Genomic DNA, 22,372 nt, shown 5'->3' with positions numbered 1-22,372 from the left:
TGAGTGGTTCACACAACACTTGTGAGCTGGATCATACAGAAACTCACTTAACCTGAATCACCATGTTGTTAGTTGACCTGTAGGGTCTTTAATTTGATGATAATCACTCCTTAAATCTAATGTGGAAAAGAATTTACATGGTTCCATGTTATCGATAGTTTCAGTTCTTTTAGGAACTGGATATGCATCGGTTACTGTACATCCATTTAAACATTTGTAATTACAACATAACTGACATTTTTTTGTTCCATCAAGTGACTTTTTCGATCGAGTTACTATGCTTGCTGATCATGTTGCTGTGTTCTATTATGCATTCTTCAAGCTGTTGATCAACAAACTATTCTTTCGATGGCTGGAGGGCCTTCAGTAACCTATTTTGTTTATGGCACACTGGAATCTGATGCTGTGTTGTGGCTATGACTGGCAATGGACTTTCAAAATTAAATAAATCTTTGTATTGCACTAACAATAACTCCATGGCTGACTGACCATTACCCTTTAAATGAATAATTATGCTATGTGATGCAAATGTGCTGACAGTTTGCTTGACATTATGATCTATTATTGACCCATCACTGTCTTTTCCATTGAGTACTTCCAGTGTAGCTATTACAAACCCCTTCAGAAGGCTCACTTGGTTCATTCCAGAATTGTTCAGGCTTACTGGCACCATAACATGGTCACCTATGTTCCTTGCATATGTTATACTTCTTCATATGAAATAATGCCATTCAGCTAAAATGTCATTACTTGACAGTGGTTCTGTTGACTGAGGATCATTGAAATGAATAATTTGGTTTAATTTTTGACAATACTAGGTCGTAATAGCCAAGTAACTAGCTACTGTGTGAATTATGGCTTTAATGAAAGCAGATGTAAGTATTAAACCTGTAAATATTAGAAGTTTAATTTTAATTCATGTACATAATATTACAGTTTATTGACTGAGGATCATTAAAATTAATGAAACTCAAGTTTTTCTAGTTACAGTTTGTAATGTGTTTATCTGACATGTTCCACACCCAGGAGGATCCCCTCTATTGTGGGTCTATGGAATGAATAATTAACCTAAACCTAACCTAAAGTTATTATAGGTAGTAATGGTAGAAGAGTGAATAGGATGTCTTAGATAAAAAAGTGAAAAATATGTGACATTCAATAGTTATGAGATAGTGAAGATGTTGTTGAAGATATTGAAGAGAAAATAGGAAATGAGATTGAATTTTATGAATAATTAAATATGGAGTATTAGAGGAAGATTTTTAAGGGTACATCAATGTACACTTACAGGGAGGCCAGAACTGTGGTAGAAATGAAAGAAAGACTTCACCAGTTGATATCAATGAAACAGTAAACAGTTGTAAAGATGGGAAGGAGTGTGAAAGATGTACAAATATCAAAATTTTAATGGTTGTTTAGGATCATTATGGCAATGAAAGCAATGATAATAGAATAAAAGATACAATGAAAAAGGTTGTGGAAGCTTGCATCTGGAATGGTATTAAGAGACAACAGGTAATTTAGAGAACTCAGAACAAGACTGACATGTCTGTGGATACCATACAACCAAGAGTGGAAATACATACAAACCAAGTTCAGGTACAAGATATATAGAGTTCAAAGAAACTGAAAACAATCTTTTGTGTGAATAAGGGAACAAATATAACATTGCTATTGAGCTAAATGCATGCCTTCATACTGAAACATAAGAGAGAAGGTAACTGATTGTTGATATTTAAAGAAAAAGATTGTAGTAATCAAAAGCAACATGTGCCTTTTAATGTAAGGACACAGCTGATATGTCTTGCTGCTAATATGAGCTGGTTGCTGTTTAAAGAATATATGAAGTCCTTTGTTCATTGTGGCCTTGCCTTTTGATGCTTTCTTTTAAATAAAAGACAATTCACAGACTTAAGAATGATCTTGACACTGATTGACACAGGGAGCCCTGTCTGTGAAGTGTCTGAAAAATTAAGAGAGAGGGAATGAAACACAGTCCAAGTTTTGTTGAGTTTTTTGTAATAGGAATTAAGATTAGAGGAGCGACTGGGAAACATAGTAAAATAGTGAACAAACTTGTATTCTTGTCATTTAAAACTAACAACATATAATTTGTCCACGAAAGTTTTGTGATACCTAATTTGAGTGAGGAAATTATTTTGAGCATGAGTAGGATTCTGTTGGACAAATAAGGACCCAAGAAGTATGGTGGTATGTAAAAGAGACAACAGGATAAGATTTACATTGGATTTCAGACACTTAAACAAAATATTACAGAGAGAAACTAACCATCCTGAAAATATAGGTGAGCTGTAACTTACATGACTAGTCTTATCTTAACCTCTAGTTTTCATAAGATATCATTAGAACCCAATTCTAAGAAGTATGCTGCATTTCTGTATAGTGGCTGATCTTATCAGTGGTGTGTTGTACCATTTGGATAAAATGTTTCTGCAGCAGAGTTTATAAGAGGTTTAGATTTTTCTTTTCAGGTAAGGAATGACTTGCCAGTTTGGTAATTTATGTATATGATACTTTAGTTACTGGTAGAAATTAGGAAGAGCACTTGGGATTACTACAGGAAGGAGGGGAAAACTTAAGGGAAGGAGATATATCATTAAAGATGTAAAAGTGCAAATTTGGTGTGAAACAGTTGATATTTCTTGGCCATTGCATTACTGAGGGTGGAATTTTGCCATAGCAAATTTTCCTGCCCCTAAGTCAAAAAACGTGGGATAATCAATTTTTTTGGAAATCTGTAAGGAATTATGTATTGAACACACCTTTTCTGAATAATCTTTTAAAGAAGGGTGTATTATGGATATGGATTAATGAGTATCAGCAAGCTTTCACTGACATAAAGAGACAGTTATGTGATTGCATAATTTTGCACAGACCAGATTTGACATTACTAATTGCCTTACGACATATAGTAGTAATGCGGAGTGGTAGTTCATTTATTTCAAGAGAAAGTAGTAGATGGTTGACTATAACATTATTCTATAACCCTTGCAAGCAGAACATTCTAAAAGATTGAGAAGAGTTAAACTGTGACTCAAAAAGAGGTATTGGCTGTACATTGGGCTTTCACCAGCTTTAGACATTATTAACTGGAACACAAAACCATTGTACATTCTGATCACAAGTCTTTGTGTTACTTGCAGGAGTCCAAATTATATCACAGTAGAATTAAATGGTGGGCACTTTTTCTTGATTATGCAACGAAATGCACATAAGTTAAGGAAAATCTTATTGCAAGTGCATCATCTAGATTATCATTGGGAAGTGAACATGGAAAGAGTTGGAATCAAGGAGAAAGGGATTCCAGGATTATGTATATTAAAGAAATTATAAATATAAAAGAAATCAAGGGATTTGTAACAAGATAAGGAGAAACCAAAACCATTATGAAAATCGGGAGCTTCTATAATGTTATTTAGGAAAAAAACAAAAAGGAAAGGTGGAACAATATTATAAAATCTACAAGAGAGTGTTACTTAGGTAAAATAGTCCAGACAATGATAAATGGAATCTGTGTGGCTGGAACAGTATATAGCAAATCTAATAACGTATGTAGGCCTACATGAGTGTTTTGGACACCTGATAGGAGTCAACTTGTTTAGGCAGTTGCCATAAGCAAAAGGGGGCTATGGTAGACTTAAATTGCATCCTATGAAGAAATCAACCAGTAAAACAAAATACTAAAAATTAAAAAGGACTACTTAGGAAATGTAGGATTCCCAAAGGCTATTGTTACTGATAATGGAGCTCAGTCCGCTTCTAAATATGAAAAAATTTTGTAGAGGAGAAAAATATAAAGCACATATTAATATCAGCATCAAGCAACTGCATTGAAAGATATTTGATGAAAACTGGTTAGACTATGTAGGACTTACTGCAGTATAGAGTGTTAAAATGGGATTGAAGATATAAGTACTTTTGTAGACATTCTAAATAGTTTGCAACATTCATTGCCTTGGTTTTCACCTTATGAGATCATGTGAACAAGAAACCTGCTAATTTAATAAATGAAATGATAGAATTTCCTGCATTCACAAGTGTTTATTCACAGTAAAAAGAATAAATAGTCAGGAAAAACGAAAGAGCACTCTAATGTTAGGAAGTAGAGACATAGTAGGAGGTTGAAAGAAACACAGTTTACAGTAAGTAACATTGTTCTTGTGTAGTTTAAGTGAAAAATCAAAGGCAGTCAGTGGGGAAATAAAGAATTTTTTTGACATTTATATCATACCACCTGAAATATTTGAGAGTCCTCATCCAAATGTTTATAGGTTAATTTATCCACAATCAAGAAAGTTATTTATGTTAAGAAATATTACACAATTAAAACCATGTAATCTTGGAACCAAGATTGACAATAAGTTCTGTCATAACAGAAGAGTAATAAACTAATGTTAATTGATATAAGTAATGTTACATGCCTTTGTAGAATCAATGTATACCCTAAGGGAGCTGCATCATCTTTATGCATCAAGTGTATGACAGACACTAAGTCTCTAGCCATCTGGTTCTTATTTCAAAAATTTTGATGGAAGCACATTGCCTTTGTTCTGCCTTTCATTCTATTCTAAATAATATATATTTCTTACTTTCTTCATATGAATCTACTTTGTTATGTCAACACCATGAAAAAAATAAGAAATGATATAATTGATGTATGCTGTTATGAACCATGTCACATGCATTTTGTAATATGTCAACTGTCTGACTCACAAAAATATTTATATGTCAGGGTTACTATGTTATGTTGGTACAAATTTTTTTCATATCTCTTATAGAACCTGCTTTACTAGCTCAGTGATTTGTGATACATCACACTTGGTGTTGCTGCATAACTTATGCTTATGAATACAATAACTATACTTAAACCTGATATTATACTTTGTAAATGAAGTATCGTTTTGTTTCTAATGAGCCAAGAATTTTCATATGGTCGTGGACCATTTGAGGAAGAACATCTAAACGTCAGGTGCGTAATGGGGCCCATTAGGGACATGGCTGCAAGGGAGGGGAAGAAAACCAATGTGCACTCCGTGTGCATACTGGGGGGAGTCATTCCAGATGTGGAAAGGGTCCTTCCGGATGCCATGAAGGGTACAGGGTGCACCCATGGTCGCTCATGTCGGCACCAATGATGTGTGTCGCTATGGATCGTAGGAAACCCTCTCTGGCTTCCGGCGGCTATCTGATTTGGTGAAGACTGCCAGTCTCGCTAGCGGGATGAAAGCAGAGCTCACCATCTGCAGCATCGTCAACAGGACTGACTGCGGACCTTTGGTACAGAGCCGAGTGGAGGGTCTGAATCAGAGGCTGAGACGGTTCTACGACCGTGTGGGCTGCAGATTCCTCGACTTGCGCCATAGGGTGGTGGGGTTTTGGGTTCCGCTGGATAGGTCAGGAGTCCACTACACACAGCAGGCGGCTACACGGGTAGTAGGGGTTGTGTGGTGTAGACTGGGTGGTTTTTTAGGTTAGATGGCCTCAGGAAAGTACAGAAAGGGCAACAGCCTCAAAGGGTGCGGGGCAAAGTCAGGACATGCGGGGACCAAGCAGCAATCGGTATTGAAATTGTAAACTGTCGAAGCTGCGTTGGTAAAGTACTGGAACTTCAAGCACTGATAGAAAGCACCAAAGCTGAAATCGTTGTAGGTATGGAAAGCTGACTGAAGCCAGTGATAAATTCTGCCAAAATTTTTACAAAGACACAGACAGTGTTTAGAAAGGATAGATTGCATGCAACCGGTGGTGACGTGTTTGTTGCGGTTAGTAGTAGTTTATCCTGTAGTGAAATAGAAGTGGATAGTTCCTGTGAATTATTATGGGTGGAGGTTATACTCAACAACCAAGATAGGTTAATAATTGGCTCCTTTTACCAACCTCCTGACTCAGCAGCATTAGTGGCAAAACAACTGAGAGAAAATCTGGAATACATTTCACATAAATTTCTTCAGCATGTTATATCGTCTTAGGTGGAGATTTCAATTTGCCAGATATAGACTGGGACACTCAGATGTTTAGGACAGGTGGTAGGGACAGAGCATTGAGTGACATTATACTGAGTGCACTATCCGAAAATTACCTCGAGCAATTAAACAGGGAACCGACTCGTGGAGATAACATCTTGGGCCCACTGATAACAAACTGACCCAAATGTTTAGACTCTGTAAGCGCAGAACAGGGAATCAGTGATCATAAGGCCATTGCAGCATACCTGAATATGGAAGTAAATAGGAATATAAAAAAAGGGAGGAAGATTTATCTGTTTAGCAAGTGTAATAGGAAGCAGAATTCAGACTACCTAACAGATCAAAACAAAAATTTCTGTTTCAACACTGACGATGTTGAGTGTTACGGAAAAATTTCAAGGCAATCATAAAATGCGTTTTAGACAGGTAAAACCCATTGTGGTTCAACAACAAAGTTAGGAAACTACTGCAAAAGCAAAGAGAGCCTCGCTGCAAATTTAAATGCAGGCAAAACCTCTCAGACAAACAGAAGCTAAACGATGTCAAAGTTAGCAAAAGGAGGGCTATGTGTGAAGTGTTCTGTGAATTCGAAAGAAAAATTCTGTGTACTGACTTGACAGAAAATCCTAGGAAGTTCTGATTTTATGTTAAATCAGTAAGTTGATCGAAACAGCATATCCAGACACTCTGGGAAGATAATGGCATTGAAACAGAGGATGACACATGTAAAGCTGAAATACTAAACACCTTTTTCCAAAGCTGTTTCACAGAGGAAGACTACACTGCAGTTCCATCTCTAAATCCTCGCATGAACAAAAAACTCGCTTACTTTGAATTAAGTGTCGAAGGAATAGAAAAGCAACTGAAATCACTCAACAGAGGAAAATCCACTGGACCTGACGGGATACCAGATTGATTCTACACAGAGTACGTGAAAGAACTTGCCCCCCTTCTAACAGCTGTGTACGACAAGTCTCTAAAGGAACGGAAGGTTCCAAATTATTGGAAAAGAGCACAGGTAGTTCCAGTTTTCAAGAAGGGTCGTCGAGCAGATGTGCAAATCTATAGGCCTATATCTCTGCCATCGATCTGTTGTAGAATTTTAGAACATGTTTTTTGCTTGTGTATCATGTCATTTCTGGAAACCCAGAATCTACTCTGTAGGAATCAACATGGATTCCGGAAACAGCGATCGTGTGAGACCCAACTCACTTTATTTGTTCATGAGACCCAGAAAATATTAGATACAGGCTCCCAGGTAGATGCCATTTTCCTTGACTTCCGGAAGGTGTTTGATACAGTTCTGCACTGTAGCCTGATAAACAAAGTAAGAGCCTACAGAATATCAGACCTGCTGTGTGGCTGGATTGAAAAGTTCTTAGCAAACAGAACACAGCATAGAGAGACATCTACAGATGTTAAAGTAACCTCTGGCATGCCACAGGGGAGTGCTATGGAACCATTGCTTTTCACAGTATATATAAATGACCTAGTAGATAGTGTCGGAAGTTCCATGCGGCTTTTCGCGGATGATGCTGTAGTATACAGAGAAGTTGCAGCGAAATGCAGGAAGATCTGCAGCGGATAGGCACTTGATGCAGGGAGTGGCAACTGACCCTTAACATAGACAAATGTAATGTATTGCGAATATATAGAAAGAAGGATCATTTATTGTATGATTATATTATAGTGGAACAAACACTGGTAGCATTTACCTCTGTAAAATATCTGGGAGTAAGCGTACGGAACGATTTGAAGTGAAATGATCATATAAAATTAATTGTTGGTAAGGTGGGTGCCAGGTTGAGATTCATTGGGAGAGTCCTTAGAAAATGAAGTCCATCAACAAAGGATGTGGCTAACAAAACACTCGTTCGACTTATTGAGTATTGCTCATCAGTGTGGGATCCATACCAGGTCGGGTTGACAGAGTAGATAGAGAAGATCCAAAGAAGAGCAGCGCGTTTCGTCACAGAGTTATTTGGTAAGCATGATAGCGTTACGGAGATGTTTAGCAAACTCAAGTGGCAGGCTCTGCATCGCACTGTAGCTTGCTGTTCAGGTTTCGAGAGGTTGCGTTTCTGGATGAGGTAACGAATATATTGCTTCCCCCTACTTATACCTCCCGAGGAGATCACGAATGTAAAATTAGAGAGATTCAAACACCCACGGAAGCTTTCCGGCAGTCGTTCTTCCCGCGAACCATACGCGACATACAGGAAAGAGAGGTAATGACAGTGGCATGTAAAGTGCCCTCCACCATGCACTGTTGGGTAAAGTGCCCTCCACCATGCATTGTTGGGTGGCTTGTGGTGTATAAATGTAGATGTAGATGTACGCTTTACACCAAGCAATCAAATTAATCTCCTATAAATATGAATATTACCTAGTTAACTGAAGCATAATGCTCTAACTTACCTGTACAAATGTTTATTATAACAATAGTTTTATTTATTTGGTCCAAGAATAATTTTTTTAACATTATTTGTACAATTCATGATTGCAGTAGTCACTGTGACTGCAGGGTCAACATAAACAGAGTGCGTAATTGTACAAACTAACATACTACATTGCTTCTACTTATAGTTATTAAGTGAGACTACATGGTCAACACAAAGTAAATTATAGTATGAAGTGAAATAAGCAATACTAGCCTCTTTTGTATAGGTTTGGTACTTATTGTGCTAATGTGTAGGTTCAGCTTCTGCCTAGTTTCATATACCTGTATATCATAGGTATGTCTGAAGATGATTTTGTTCTCCCATTTGTAAAAATTTGTATTTCATGTATACCCAGACAAGGCAGAGGTAGTATTTGCAGACTTCTAAAAAGGAATCCGTATGTTTAGCTTTTTTTATCGTCTTGATAAATTTTTTTAATTCCCCCAAAACATTATTCGGTAGAATAGCAGTGACTATATACTATCGTGGTCCACTGTTAACCCCAATGAGCAGCTTGTATTTTGAGCAAGAATCCTAACAGTTACGTAAATGTTTTTAGTTTTCTGTTCAGATTGTTAAGGTGTATCCCCCACTTCAAAAGCTCCTGACTATCTATGCGTAAAAATTTTGTATAAGTCACATTTGAGACATTTTTTCCCTTCAATGATGAAAACAGAATATTCAGGATGGAGATTTTGTGTTGTGTGAAAATTAACTGCCACAGTTCTTCCAGAACTTACAGTGAGTCTACTGGTCCTGAACCATTGCGTTAAGCTATGCATAACCGATGTTGCAGTTTCCTGCAGGTTTTACTCAATGTGTGATTTAAGTGTCATCTGCAAAGAGTACTATGGTTCCATTTTGTATTTCCTCAGCCAAGTAGAAATATGATAGGCCCCGTAATTGAATCTTATGGGACTCCATACTTGATTTTTTTTTCTTATTACGGCAATAACTAGAATATTTTGTGTTTCATTGTCACTGTGAATTTTTCTGTAATCTTTTGCTGATTGTTGGGATATGACTGGATGCACCTTTCAGACTGGCCAGTAATTCAATAATTACTTAAACTATACAAGAAAATGTCATAATCTAGAACATCAAAGGCTTTACTAACTAAGATAATAAATATTCCAGATAAATGTTGCTTATCATTCACTGCTGTTAGTGTTTCATTTAAAAAGACATACCGTATTTACTCGAATTTAAGCCGCACTCGAATCTAAGCCGCACCTGAAAAATGAGACTCGAAATCGAGAAAAAAAAAATTTCCCGAATCTAAGCCGCACCTGAAATCTGAGACTTGAAATTCAAGGGGAGAGAAAAGTTTTAGGCCGCACTTCCAAATCGAAACAAACTTGGTCCATTGTAATATGAGACACAATTTAGGTTGAATGAATGACGATACAGCTGTAGTAGTTTGGTTCGAGTCGTAAGCTTAGCAGTTAAGCTTTACCAGGTAGCCGTTGTTATGCGTCAGGTGCTCCGTCCATATTTATACGGGTACCCTTCCTTTTTCACGTGCTTCGTCTGGTTTGAATTGATTGCTTATTTTTCTTTGATCTGACAAGTGCAGTTCTCTTTGTTATAGGTGTTTCCGTCACTCAAAGCTGAAAATGCATTACTGTACTGTGTCATGCATTGTTTGTCGCATTCTGAAAATGAGGGTTTACGGCCTATCGCCGCTCGCGGCATGGCTTGCTTTTGTGCACGCTACCGGCGCTTACAATTAAAAAAAAAACAAAGAAAGGAATCATCTCATTAGCGAAACAATGGCATGAGACTGCTATTCGTTGCTACTTACACTGCTGCTTTCTTTGATAATGATCAACAAGAATCAAATAATAGACTGCGTATGATAGAAGATGTTCTGAATGAGAATTTAGCGAAAATTTTTTCCGTTTGAAAATCTTTGCAGACGCCTCTTTAGTACATTACATTGTGCACAGAAATTAGAGTCATCTTAGATTTAAAAATCTAGTCAATTGCCGTGCTTCATTTTTGACTGTATCACTATTAGGCATAAGAATAATACGAATATAAATATGACATTGTATGTATATTCTTCCGCGTCTGCTGTTGTCTCACTCTAGTTTCGTAGTTTATTAGGCAGACAGGATTTAAATGAGATAGCAGCAAACATGAAAGAATACATGGCAAAATGTTTATATTCGTATTATTCTTATGGTGAAGAGAATACTGCATGTGATTCACAATTCATAAAAGTTCCTATTAGCAACCATTTCTTCTCACAGTTAGGAAAAAATTCAGAAAGCAGAGTTGGCCATATTGACAAATATCCCAAACAGTCTTGCCAGTCGGATTTTCATAGTACATTGAAATGGTGCTACGTTCGAAGAGGAACAATACGGAATTTGTATTTACTTCGTTGGATAATGTATGAAAATGCAATGGTCGAAACTCGGGGCGGAGAAAAAAAGCTCATCCTCCACCTTTTTTTTATTTATTTACTGACGCAGAGGTTTTGTTCTTTGTGCCCGCGAATCATGCCTGCATAGCGCTACATATATTCGACGACAGAAGTTAGTTGTGGCGGCACCTACCAACATTTTTCAGAACTTCCACATACTTTGCACTCGATTCTAAGCCGCAGGCGGTTTTTTGGACTACAAAAACCGGAAAAAAAGTGCGGCTTAGATTCGAGTAAATACGGTAAGTTCCAGTCTGGGCTGACTTTGCAGCTCTGAACCCATCCTGTGAGTCATTTATCAGCCTTTCGTTGTTTAAGAAGCCTATTAACTTTTTCCATAATTTTGCTGCAGCCTGACGAAAATGAAACTGGCTTATAAGTAGGAATTTTACAATATGTACTGTTCTTATGCAGTTCTTTGCAGGTTTTGGACTACATGGAAATACACCATTCTCAAATGATGATGTGGTTACACAATAAATGTTGCACCACTTTTCATGATAGCATCAGGTATCTCATCAGCTCCAACTGAATATTTACTAGGCAATCCTTTTATAATTTTCAACAATTCCGCAGGTGTTGCTGGATACATGATTATTATATTTGCAAGATTATTTTTTTTAATCTGACTGTACTCTCTTACATCTGGCTGTTTGTCATGTGTATTTATCAATGACTGTGCTATGTTTGAGAATTAATGGTTGAGAGCACTAACCACTTGTATGGGGTCAGTTAGTTCATTGTTGTTCACAATCAGCTCAATGTTGCTGTTATTACCTTACCTTCCACCCATTTTTCTTCTTACAATTTGCCAGATTCCTTTATGTTTATTCTTGGAATTAGACATTAGTTTATCATTTTTTAGGTTTTTTTAAACATCTTGTGGTTGTATTTGTTTGTATCCTATTAAATAGGCTTAAAAATCAGGACAGGTATTTTACTTGGAGTATTCCTGCAGTCTCCTCAGATTTTGATACAATATCATTATTATGATCCACTTGTCCAATTTTTTGAACTGAATTATATGTAGTCGTTTTCCAGGGAAAATTGTTCAGAGATGTTAAGTCACATATACACTTACTGATTATGCCCTGAAGACACATAAATACAAATATTATTGACATGATGTAAATACTGAATTAATTCAGAGATTTAACCCATCTGTACAGTCTAAGATGTAGAAATGAAACATTTGTGAGCACTACACTAACATAAGACTCAGTATGTTTATTTATTTATATTAAAAAACAAAGATGCTGTGACTTACCTAACGAGAAAGCGCTGGTAGATAGACACAAAAAAAACATACAAACACACACACAAATTTCAAGTTTTCACAACCCACGGTTGCTTCATCAGGAAAGAGAGAAGGAGAGGGAAAGACGAAAGGATGTGGGTTTTAAGGGAGAGGGTAAGGAGTCATTCCAATCCCGGGAGCGGAAGGACTTACCTTAGGGGGAAAAGCCGACAGGTATACACTCGCGCGCACACACACACACACACACACACACACACACACACACACACACACATATCCATCTGCATATATACAGACACAAGCAGACATATGTAAAGACAAAGGTTTGGGCAGAGCTGTCAGTTGAGGTGGAAGTATAGAGGCAAAGATGTTGAGTGACAAGTGATGTGCAAGGGGCGGCAACTTGAAATTAGCAGAGGTTGAGGCCCTATGGGTAACGGGAAGAGAGGATATATTGAAGGGCAAGTTCCCATCTCCGGAGTTCTGATGGGTTGGTGTCAGTGGGAAGTATCCAGATAACCTGGATGGTGTAAGACTGTGCCAAGATGTGCTGGCCGTGCACCAAGGCATGTTTAGCCACAGCGTGATCCTCATTACCAACAAACACTGTCTGCCTGTGTCCATTCATGCGAATGGACAGTTTGTTGCTGGTCATTCCCACATAGAAAGCTTCACAGTGTAGGCAGGTCAGTTGGTAAATCACGTGGGTGCTTTCACACGTGGCTCTGCCTTTGATCGTGTACACTTTCCGGGTTACAGGACTGGAGTAGGTGGTGGTGGGAGAGTGCATGGGACAGGTTTTACACCAGGGGTGGTTACAAGGGTAGGAGCCAGAGGGTATGGAAGGTGGTTTGGGGATTTCATAGGGATGAACCAAGAGGTTATGAAGGTTAGGTGGACAGTGGAAAGACACTCTTGGTGGAGTGGGGAGGATTTCATGAAGGATGGATCTCGTTTCAGGGCAGGATTTGTTGAAGTCATATCCCTGCTGGAGAGCCACATTCAGAGTCTGATCCAGTCCCAGAAAGTATCCTGTCACAAGTGGGGCTCTTTTGGGGTTCTTCTGTGGGAGGTTCTGGGTTTAAGGGGATGAGGAAGTGGCTCTGGTTATTTGCTTCCGTACCAGGTCAGGAGGCTAGTTGCGGGATGCGAAAGCTGTTTTCAGGTTGTTGGTGTAATGGTTCAGGGATTCAGGACTGGAGCAGATTCGTTTGCCACGAAGACCTAAGCTGTAGGGAAGGGACCATTAGATATGGAACGGGTGGCAGCTGTCATAATGGAGGTACTTTTGCTTGTTGGTGGGTTTGATGTGGACGGACGTGTGAAGCTGGCCATTGGACAGATGGAGGTCAACGTTGAGGAAAGTGGCATGGTATTTGGAGTAGGACCAGGTGAATCTGATGGAACCAAAGGAGTTGAGGTTGGAGAGGAAATTCTGGAGTTCTTCTTCACTGTGAGTCCGGATCATGAAGATGTCATCAATAAATCTGTACCAAACTTTGGGTTGGCAGGCCGGGGTAACCTAGAAGGCTTCCTCTAAGCGACCCATAAATAGGTTGGTGTATGAGGGGGCCATCCTGGTACCCATGGCTGTTCCCTTTAATTGTTGGTATGTCTGACCTTCAAAAGTGAAGAAGTTGTGAGTTAGGATGAAGTTGGCTAAGGTAATGAGGAAAGAGGTTTTAGGTAGGGTGGCAGGTGATCAGCATGAAAGGAAGTGCTCCACCGCGGCGAGACCCTGGACGTGCAGGATATTTGTGTATAGGGAAGTGGCATCAATGGTTACAAGGATGGTTTCTGGGGGTAACAGATTGGGTAAGGATTCCAGGCGTTCGAGAAAGTGGTTGATGTCTTTGATGAAGGATGGGAGACTGCATGTAATGGGTTGAAGGTGTTGATCTACGTAGGCAGAGATACGTTCTGTGGGAGCTTGGTAACCAGCTACAATGGGGCGGCCGGGATGTTTTGGTTTGTGAATTTTAGGAAGTAGGTAGAAGGTAGGGGTGCGGGGTGTCAGTGGTGTCAGTGGGTTGATGGAGTCAGGTGAAAGGTTTTGCAGGGGCCTAAGGTTCTGAGGATTCTTTGAAGCTCCACCTGGACATCAGGAATGGGATTACCTTGCCAAACTTTGTATGTAGTGTTGTCTGAAAGCTGATGCAGTTCCTCAGCCACATACTGCCGACGATCAAGTACCACAGTCGTGGAACCCTTGTCAGCTGGATGAATGATGATGGATCGGTTAGCTGAAAGCTGAAACCATACTGAAGGTGCGGATGAATTAACTGAAAATATATTTGCCTTAAAGTATCATGGTCCAAGAAGGCTGAGACCCGGTTCAGTAGATACACATTTCTACTGATTTTCTTGGAAATATTATCTACATGTTCTCTCCATGATAAGTATTCATCAACAACGATGCCCAAAAATTTATGTGAATTTGCATATGCAAGACCCAATGGGGATGTAAATACAGTATCAGTTATGGCAGCATTATAACTGTGAATGAACTTCATTATTACCATTTTGTCTTTATTTTCAAGAAGCTTGTTTGCTGTAAGGTATGCGGACAGAGTATTGAAACTGATCTCGGTACTGTTAGCCGCAGACTGCATATCACTGCCACAGCTGATGAAGGATATGTCATCGGCATAGCTTACGATCATGCAATTTTGGGTTTCAAACAAGTTATTTACATATACAAGGAACAGAAAAGGCCCTAGTATGCTTCCTTGAGGCACGCCACATTGAAGTGTCCTGAAGTTTGATATGGTTGTTAGGAGCTGCTCATTATTTTGATAAGTTGGCTTTACACACTGTTTCCTGTCTTTCAAATAGGAGGTAAGTAGTTTCAAGGCTAGTCCTCTCAACCCGTACTCTTCTAGCTTACACAGAAGAATGGTATGATTCCCAGTATCAAAGGATTTACTCATATCTAGGAAAGTGCCTATTACCTTGTCACTTTTGTCCAGCTTATTTAATATTTCATGTGTAAAAGATGCTACTGCTGTTGTAGTAGATCTCCCTTTTCTAAATCCATGTTGTAGGTTGTTTAACAGATTGTGTTTCATGAAATTACAAACTACAAGTACACATTTCAGTTAACACACACTTATAAATGAAGATACTTTTTCTTTTTTACTGTGATGGAGATACCTCATAAGTGCAGACAGGTGTCACATTATGTTGCCATAATATAAGCTTTTGCATTTGAAACCTAGCTATGTAAGTGTATATGTGAAGAATGAATATGCAAATCACTGAAAGGATTAGGTCTTCAGGATTCAAATTACATCTAAAGAACTATTCTAGTGAGTCCTGGATGATTCACAGCTGTTCAAGGTGTCGAATGTACATGTTACGAGGGTCTATTTAACACTTATATGATTTAAGGCTACGTGCACCAATACATTTCACACAGACATTACCAAAACAATGTACAACCAAGAATACCTTTAATATCAACTAGATACTTACAAACTAACAACCCCATTTACTTCCTGTAAACACATCTAACAAAAACATGTAACACGCAGTCTGTCATCTATTTTTGATGAACGTCTCATGGGCCGAAAGCATTATCTGTGACAGTCTTTTTGTTGTGCCTATGTTTGATTGCATATCTCTGCTATATGGTCAGTGGCAGCTTACTTTTTCATAATGTTATTACATTCCATCCTAGATTTTCTATAGTTATATGAGATACATGATATTTTTAATCACAGTTTCTGCATAGAAAGTCTTGTTATGTTGTTTACTTATACATAATGCCATATATAAATACTATTTACATAATATCAGAGGTAACAGTCTCAGGTGATTAATAAGTGTCGATTCACTTTAATGGTACAAAGCATTATAATATGATGGAGACTATTTATTTGTCTGTTATTAACATTGTAGGTGCACAGTTATGTAATTATTGCCATGATATACAAAAAAACTGCCATTTTTATTCCAGATATTATGCTTGGACATTTATGTACATCATGTTGACTGAAAGGTGAAGAGCTGTTTCTACTTGAAAGGAGTATTCTAGGCTGAAATGATTTACCACTGGAATATATTCGCATAAGAAAGCACTTATCACTGTGGAAACAAAATGTCATGTTAAAAAGAACATTTAAGGCTGTGAAGATATAGAAGTGTTTAATTGTTATTTTTATGGTATTGATTAAAAAAAGAAAAGTTGGAAGAAGAATTAAAAAATCGTTTATACTCCATTTAATACTGACACTGTCAAATTCATTCTAATTAGTGATGAATTTGATTAGTACTTTATCTTGTAAACCTTGGTTATGCTCACAATATGTGCATCCCGACTGCTTGAGCAAGAGATAATAGTTATTAAGAACCTGTATGTATAAAGAAATTATACAGTCTGAAACATAAATGATTTAATCATATACTTGTACCATGTAATAATACAATTACTTGAGCCATTGAATTTTTATCTGCAGGATATCAGAAACTGTAAAACCTAAGTATGCATTTTGGTCATTTAGAATTGTTTATATTTTTCTGTAGTGATGCTCTGAGTGTACTGTTGATAATGGAGGCTGTGTTTTATTTCAGAGAAAAACAAAACATTGTAGTGGAATTGAGAAATGGAATGTTGACACTTCAAAGACAAGTTTTGCTTGTTCATACAAGTTCATGGAGAGGAGAAAGGAGATCCACAATGCACTTCTAAGAAAAAAGTGTTAATAATCTTTGTAATGATAGATATGTCAGAACAGTACTTTACATAAAATGTCTATGTAATGTAAACAATAGATTAGAATTTAACGCAACATCATTTCACCAAAAAATATAGATGCTAAAGTTATTTTGCACAACAAACTTCCTATCCTGGTAAATGCATGCCACAGCAAAGTCTCACCCACAGTTCTTGTGTGCAATACTTTGAGAGCAGTATGAAATGTGGTAGAACAGGATAACATAAAATATAGTGTATGATTCCATATACTTCAGAGATCGCAATACCATTGTGTGAACATTGTGCGAAGTTATATATTTGCAGAAGAGTATTCCATTCTGATCAATTTGTAGAAAGATTATTCTATAAACCAAAAATTTGTGAAACCAGATGTAGGTACAGACTGAAAGCCTCCTTCCTAGGAATAATATACAAAAAAAGCAGCAGTTATAATGGTAGAATTCAATTTAAAGACACTGAATTCATGGGAGGATCAAAAGTTATGGTGTAATTGTGGGTCAATTAAGAAAAATAATCAAAGCATTTTCATGAAAGATGTCATCATTTGCTAAGTTAAATTTGTAATCAGTCTTATGAGAGCCAATAAATTTCAAGTGTAAGTTTAATTAAGTTCAATTTAAACAATACTTAAAGTGATCTCATAATTGCTGGGTGTTTTACGAGGACCAACACCGGAACCACAGTGTCTCAGTATTAAATAGTATAATAACAGTTTTTGGCCAGTTTTGTATGAAACCTATATCAGATTTTCGTATTGTCTTTGAAGAATAAATTAGTTAAAGAGTAATTTGAACGTGTTGACTACATCATTTTAATAATTAGCGTACCACCAAAACTGTCTTGACACAGTAATTGAATACCTGACAGGAATCATAATGTAAGGATTATTTATTGTACAGTTATATCATCCCCTCACGGAGAAACAAAGTTAAGTAATCGAGTTTATTGCAAGAAGTGGTGAAACATTGTATACTCATGACAGAAACATATTAGATTTAATGGCAGTGAGTAGACATGACCAGTTTTGGTGAGCCAAGTAGTATCCAAGTAGTATCATTGACCATGAGTTGTAGCAGCAAAGATTATCAAAGTAGAAAAGGCAACTAAAACAAGTAGAAAGATTTGCATGTTCAGTAAACTAAATGAAATGGCAGTAGCATCATATCTCAGGCAAGAACATGAAATATTTAGCTCTGGGCAGGAGCATCTACAGGACCTGTCATTCAAGTTTAGAATAATAGTTGACTGAGCACAGTTTAGGTCTGTACCTAATAGAAAACTTCACGATGGGATTGAGCCTCCATGTAAAGATTTGTGAAGAAACGGAGACTATTACATGTGTGAAACAAAGTACAGAATTACAAACAGAAAGATCCCATGTGAAATGCTTCAGTTGCTGAAAGGGCAATACATGAAGCTTTTGGTGTGCTATAGAAAAAACTTATCAAAACATCACTCACAAGATCTAAAGAAATTCTAGTCTTATGTTAAGGCTGTAAGTGGTACTAAAGTTAGTGTCAAGACAAGCACAGGTGACACATGAACTGAAATTGAGGGTACCAAAGCAAAATCAGAAATGCTGAAGTCCTTTTCCAAATGTTCCTCTACAAATAAAGTTCAAGCAGCATTACCCAAGTTTAGTTCTCACAACACCGTAAAGATAGATGATATAGGTATAGTGCCAGTGTCATTGGGAAACAAATGAAATCACTAAAATTAAACATGATAAAATATCTACCAGATAGTATAAAAAATTGTATCTAATTTAGCTCCTCTGTTACCTATAATACATTGAAAATCATGTGAACAGCAGTTGAAAAAAAAGCAAGCATGACACTTGTCTGTAAGAAGAGCAGCAGAAGTGATCCACAGAACTACCACCCAATATCATTTACCTTCATCTATTGAAGATCTTAGAACAGTAGCTACTTTACACATTTGCATCATCATCCCCATTTTATTTGTCACTATTTTGTAGTCTACCTTTTTTTATGTCACTGTCATCACAGTAGGCTTAAAAAGTTATCACTGCCTAGCATATGCCCTGCATTTTGTGTAATGGTTCTCTGTTGGTGTATGTGATACTGCACTACAACTGCTGCTGTATCATCTGGCCCTTGCCTGTCTCACTATGAATTTAATCAATAGAAAGTGTTTCTAAATAACTGAGATGCTGACTTGAGACAGTTATATTGTATGCTATGTTTACTGTTTAGTTTCAGTAGCACATGGCATGTTTAATGGAAAACAGAGAAAAGCTTTTACTGTATCATTTGTTTTACTGTCTTAGGGGAATGACATTTTGCCAAGTTTTATTTCTTCGGTGAAGTAAATAATAACCTCCAAAATTATAACATTTTATATGTTGTTTTTCCAATAACTGCACTGTTGGTCAATACAATCAACAGACAAGCTACAATAATGCCAGCAACTCATCCGGGATACAGAAAAAACTGTTTCTTTACTAATATTCAAATGTTACTCCTTTATTCTACATGAGATTATTTCATTTTTACTCTTAGAAAGAACTTATTTATAATACAAGAATCAAAGGGCTAAATGATATAAGTTGAATTGTCCTCTTTTTCCCTTGGAGTGATAGAAGAATACCGACTTTTACAATTATGGCCAAACAGAACACTGTGATGTTGGTTCATTTTTGTTTTGTTATAGCACAGGAGGCAGCTACTTTCCAGTAATTATGCAGCAGATATTTCTCAGTTTAGGTATTTCTGACTAGTATTATTTTTTCTCTAGCTGCTTGGAAATTTTAAATAATGACTGTATATGTACATGTACTTTGTTTGTTATATCTGGTCTTAATTTTTGTTAATTTATTTAGGTATCTACTGCTGTCGTTGAGCCATACAATTCAATCCTGATGACACACAGCAACATGGAATATTCAGATTGTTCCTTCATGGTAGATAATGAAGCTATCTATGACATCTGTCGACAGAAATTGGACATAGACAGACCAACATATAAAAATTTAAATCGTCTCATCAGTCAAGTGGTGTCTTCAGTAACAGCTTCTCTACGCTTTGATGGTGCACTTAATGTTGACCTAAATGAATTCCAGGTTAGAAACTTCCTCTTGAAAAATTGTCAAAATACTTGTAAGTACCAAGATGAACTTTGCATTATTAGTTATATACATAGCTTACATGGCACTGTAAAAAATTCATGTTCCCTACAGTTCAGTGATGATATCTTTCTATAAGTTCATTCAGTCAGAGATTTCTAACATACATTTTAAATACTAACATTCAAAACTATACATGAGAATGAGCCAAAACATTGTGACCACCTGCTCAGTAGTGTATAAGTTCACCTCTGGAACACAGTAGCGCATACATTCTGTGAAACTTGTATTCAAATAGTTCTTTGTTAATATCTGGAGGTATGTGACACCAGCCTTCTAAATCTAGGTCATGCAATTCCTGTAAATTATGGACTGGTGGTTTGTTGGCACTAAGCTGATGTCCAACAGCTACCCAGAAGTGTTTCATTGGGTTTATATCTGGCAAATTTGGTGCCAATAGATCAGCTGAGTTCAGTACCAGTCTCCTCAAACAATTGTAGAACAATTCTGGCCTTCTGGCACAGACAGCTATCCTGCTAGAAAATGTAGTAGCTGCCTGGGATGACAACAAGCGTGAACGGATGCAAGTGATTCACAATAAAATTCACATAGCCCACAGCTATCATGATCCCTTCAATTACTAACCTCCCCCCCCCCCCCCCCCCCCAATGGCTGGGCCGTGTCCATGGTGTAATGCATATTCTGAGCATCTGTTCATCTGGAAGATGGCATATCCAAACACACCAATGATCTGGTGTAACAGGAAGCACAATTCATCCTAGCAGATGACATACTTCCATTAATCCATGGTCCAATCCTGATTATCCTATTCCCACTGCAGTTGCAATTGTCAGTATTACTGGGCAAACATAGAATACTGGGCCAACATAGAAACATGTAGGGCCAGTCTGCTGCAGAGCTACATGTTCAACAACATGTACTGAACTATGTCCTCCGAAACACTTGTGCCTGTACCAGCTTTGTACTCTATGGTAAAATCTGCCACAGATCAATGCATATCATAGTTTACAGAGTCTCCAAGCTCTATGTTCTCTGATGAGGCTTGGGTGCCAAACAAGCTGACACCTGCTAATCGTTTCATCAAACTTTAACCATCTTCCATAGATGCTCTCAAAAGTAGCATGTGAACAACCAACCAGCTTCACCATTTTCAAAATGATCATTCTCAGACATCACGTCATGACAATCTGCCCTCTGTGAAAGTCACTTACATCAGTCCATCTTGCTAGAATGACTCTCCGTGTGTCTCTGCTACACTTCTACACTTTTCTTATCACTTGTTCATGTTACATGCCCACAATGTCACCTCATGGTAGACAGTGGTCATTATGTTTTGGTTCCTCAGATTATTTTGTTATTATTAGTATAAAGTACTACTAGTAGTGCTTTATATTGCATTTTCCCCACATCGAAACTAATGTTCAAGTAAGTAAAACAACTTCCATTGTTTAAGATTGCACCTTGGTCTAAGTCTCAGTTTGGTGTTGTGTATTCCGTGCTCCTGTTGCAAGCAACTTATCATAGACATAAAACCAGAAAACCCTGTGGAAATTCCAGCTGGTAATGCTCATAGGAAGAAACAGAACACCAGTAAATGCAATTAACGAACACTTTATTGCTAAATATAGACAGACAATGAAACATGTGTGCATGATACCATTGTTTACAATGAACTGTGTGAGTCAAAAATATTCTTCCTATGGGAGGCTAAACTCACTACCAAAGAGTCTTACTTTGTAATATTTTACATCATGAATTTAACATAGGGGCAACCGATCCCAACCCCCTCCAACCCCTCCTCAGTGCGGGGCACTTGCAGAAGGAAGTCACAAAAATTCACAGCTGCTGACATTACCTGGGTGCAGTTGTGCAGTGACCAGCATGCTGTGGCTGGCTACAATGCAGGACATGGCTGGAAAACAAGTGTAGTGCTGGTGTCCCTCTCCCCTGGATATTACTCACTGAGCAGTTATTTTGAAAGGCATATTAAACTGTATGGCTTTTTGTGCACTGTGCCTCAGATCCTTTGCTTCCCATTCTTTATTTACTATATTGACGATACCATGTTGTTCCATCACTCTATAATATTCAGTTGCTGAAAGAATATCGTCCTTATTTGGTAGTCTTTTTTCACTCTACCAGCACCCAGCACTCTGTCAGGAGGCATATACCTGTGACCAAAGACAGGGAAATAATCTACCAGCTTATAAAATTTCCTGTTCTCTTCCATGAAGGCCATTAGTATGCACATCATTACTGTATTTTGATTTTGATTGGTGCAGCAGTCAGAAATAAATGAATTTTGTTTAGACAATTTTCTGGCTGGTATTCCTCAAGACTTCTGAAAAATTCACTAGAACAGATGCTACTTGGATGCATACTTTCAGTCCTGTTTTGAACCAAATATAAAAACCAATCCTTTTCTTAACCTC

General features: G+C 37.6%; 1 protein-coding gene across 1 annotated transcript in view; it reads left to right on the top strand.

The window, feature by feature from the left end:
- The window catches only part of LOC124794750 (tubulin alpha chain-like), a 233,389-nt gene that overhangs the window by 81,612 nt on the left and 129,405 nt on the right, over nucleotides 1-22,372 (top strand). Inside the window, exon 4 of the mRNA XM_047258364.1 lies at nucleotides 19,677-19,916. Coding sequence (XP_047114320.1) covers nucleotides 19,677-19,916 — 240 coding nt within the window. The remainder of the gene's footprint in view (nucleotides 1-19,676; nucleotides 19,917-22,372) is intronic.

Source organism: Schistocerca piceifrons, chromosome 4 (assembly GCF_021461385.2).
Source record: "Schistocerca piceifrons isolate TAMUIC-IGC-003096 chromosome 4, iqSchPice1.1, whole genome shotgun sequence".
Lineage (NCBI taxonomy): Eukaryota > Metazoa > Arthropoda > Insecta > Orthoptera > Acrididae > Schistocerca > Schistocerca piceifrons.
This window is presented reverse-complemented; position numbering and strand designations above follow the sequence as displayed.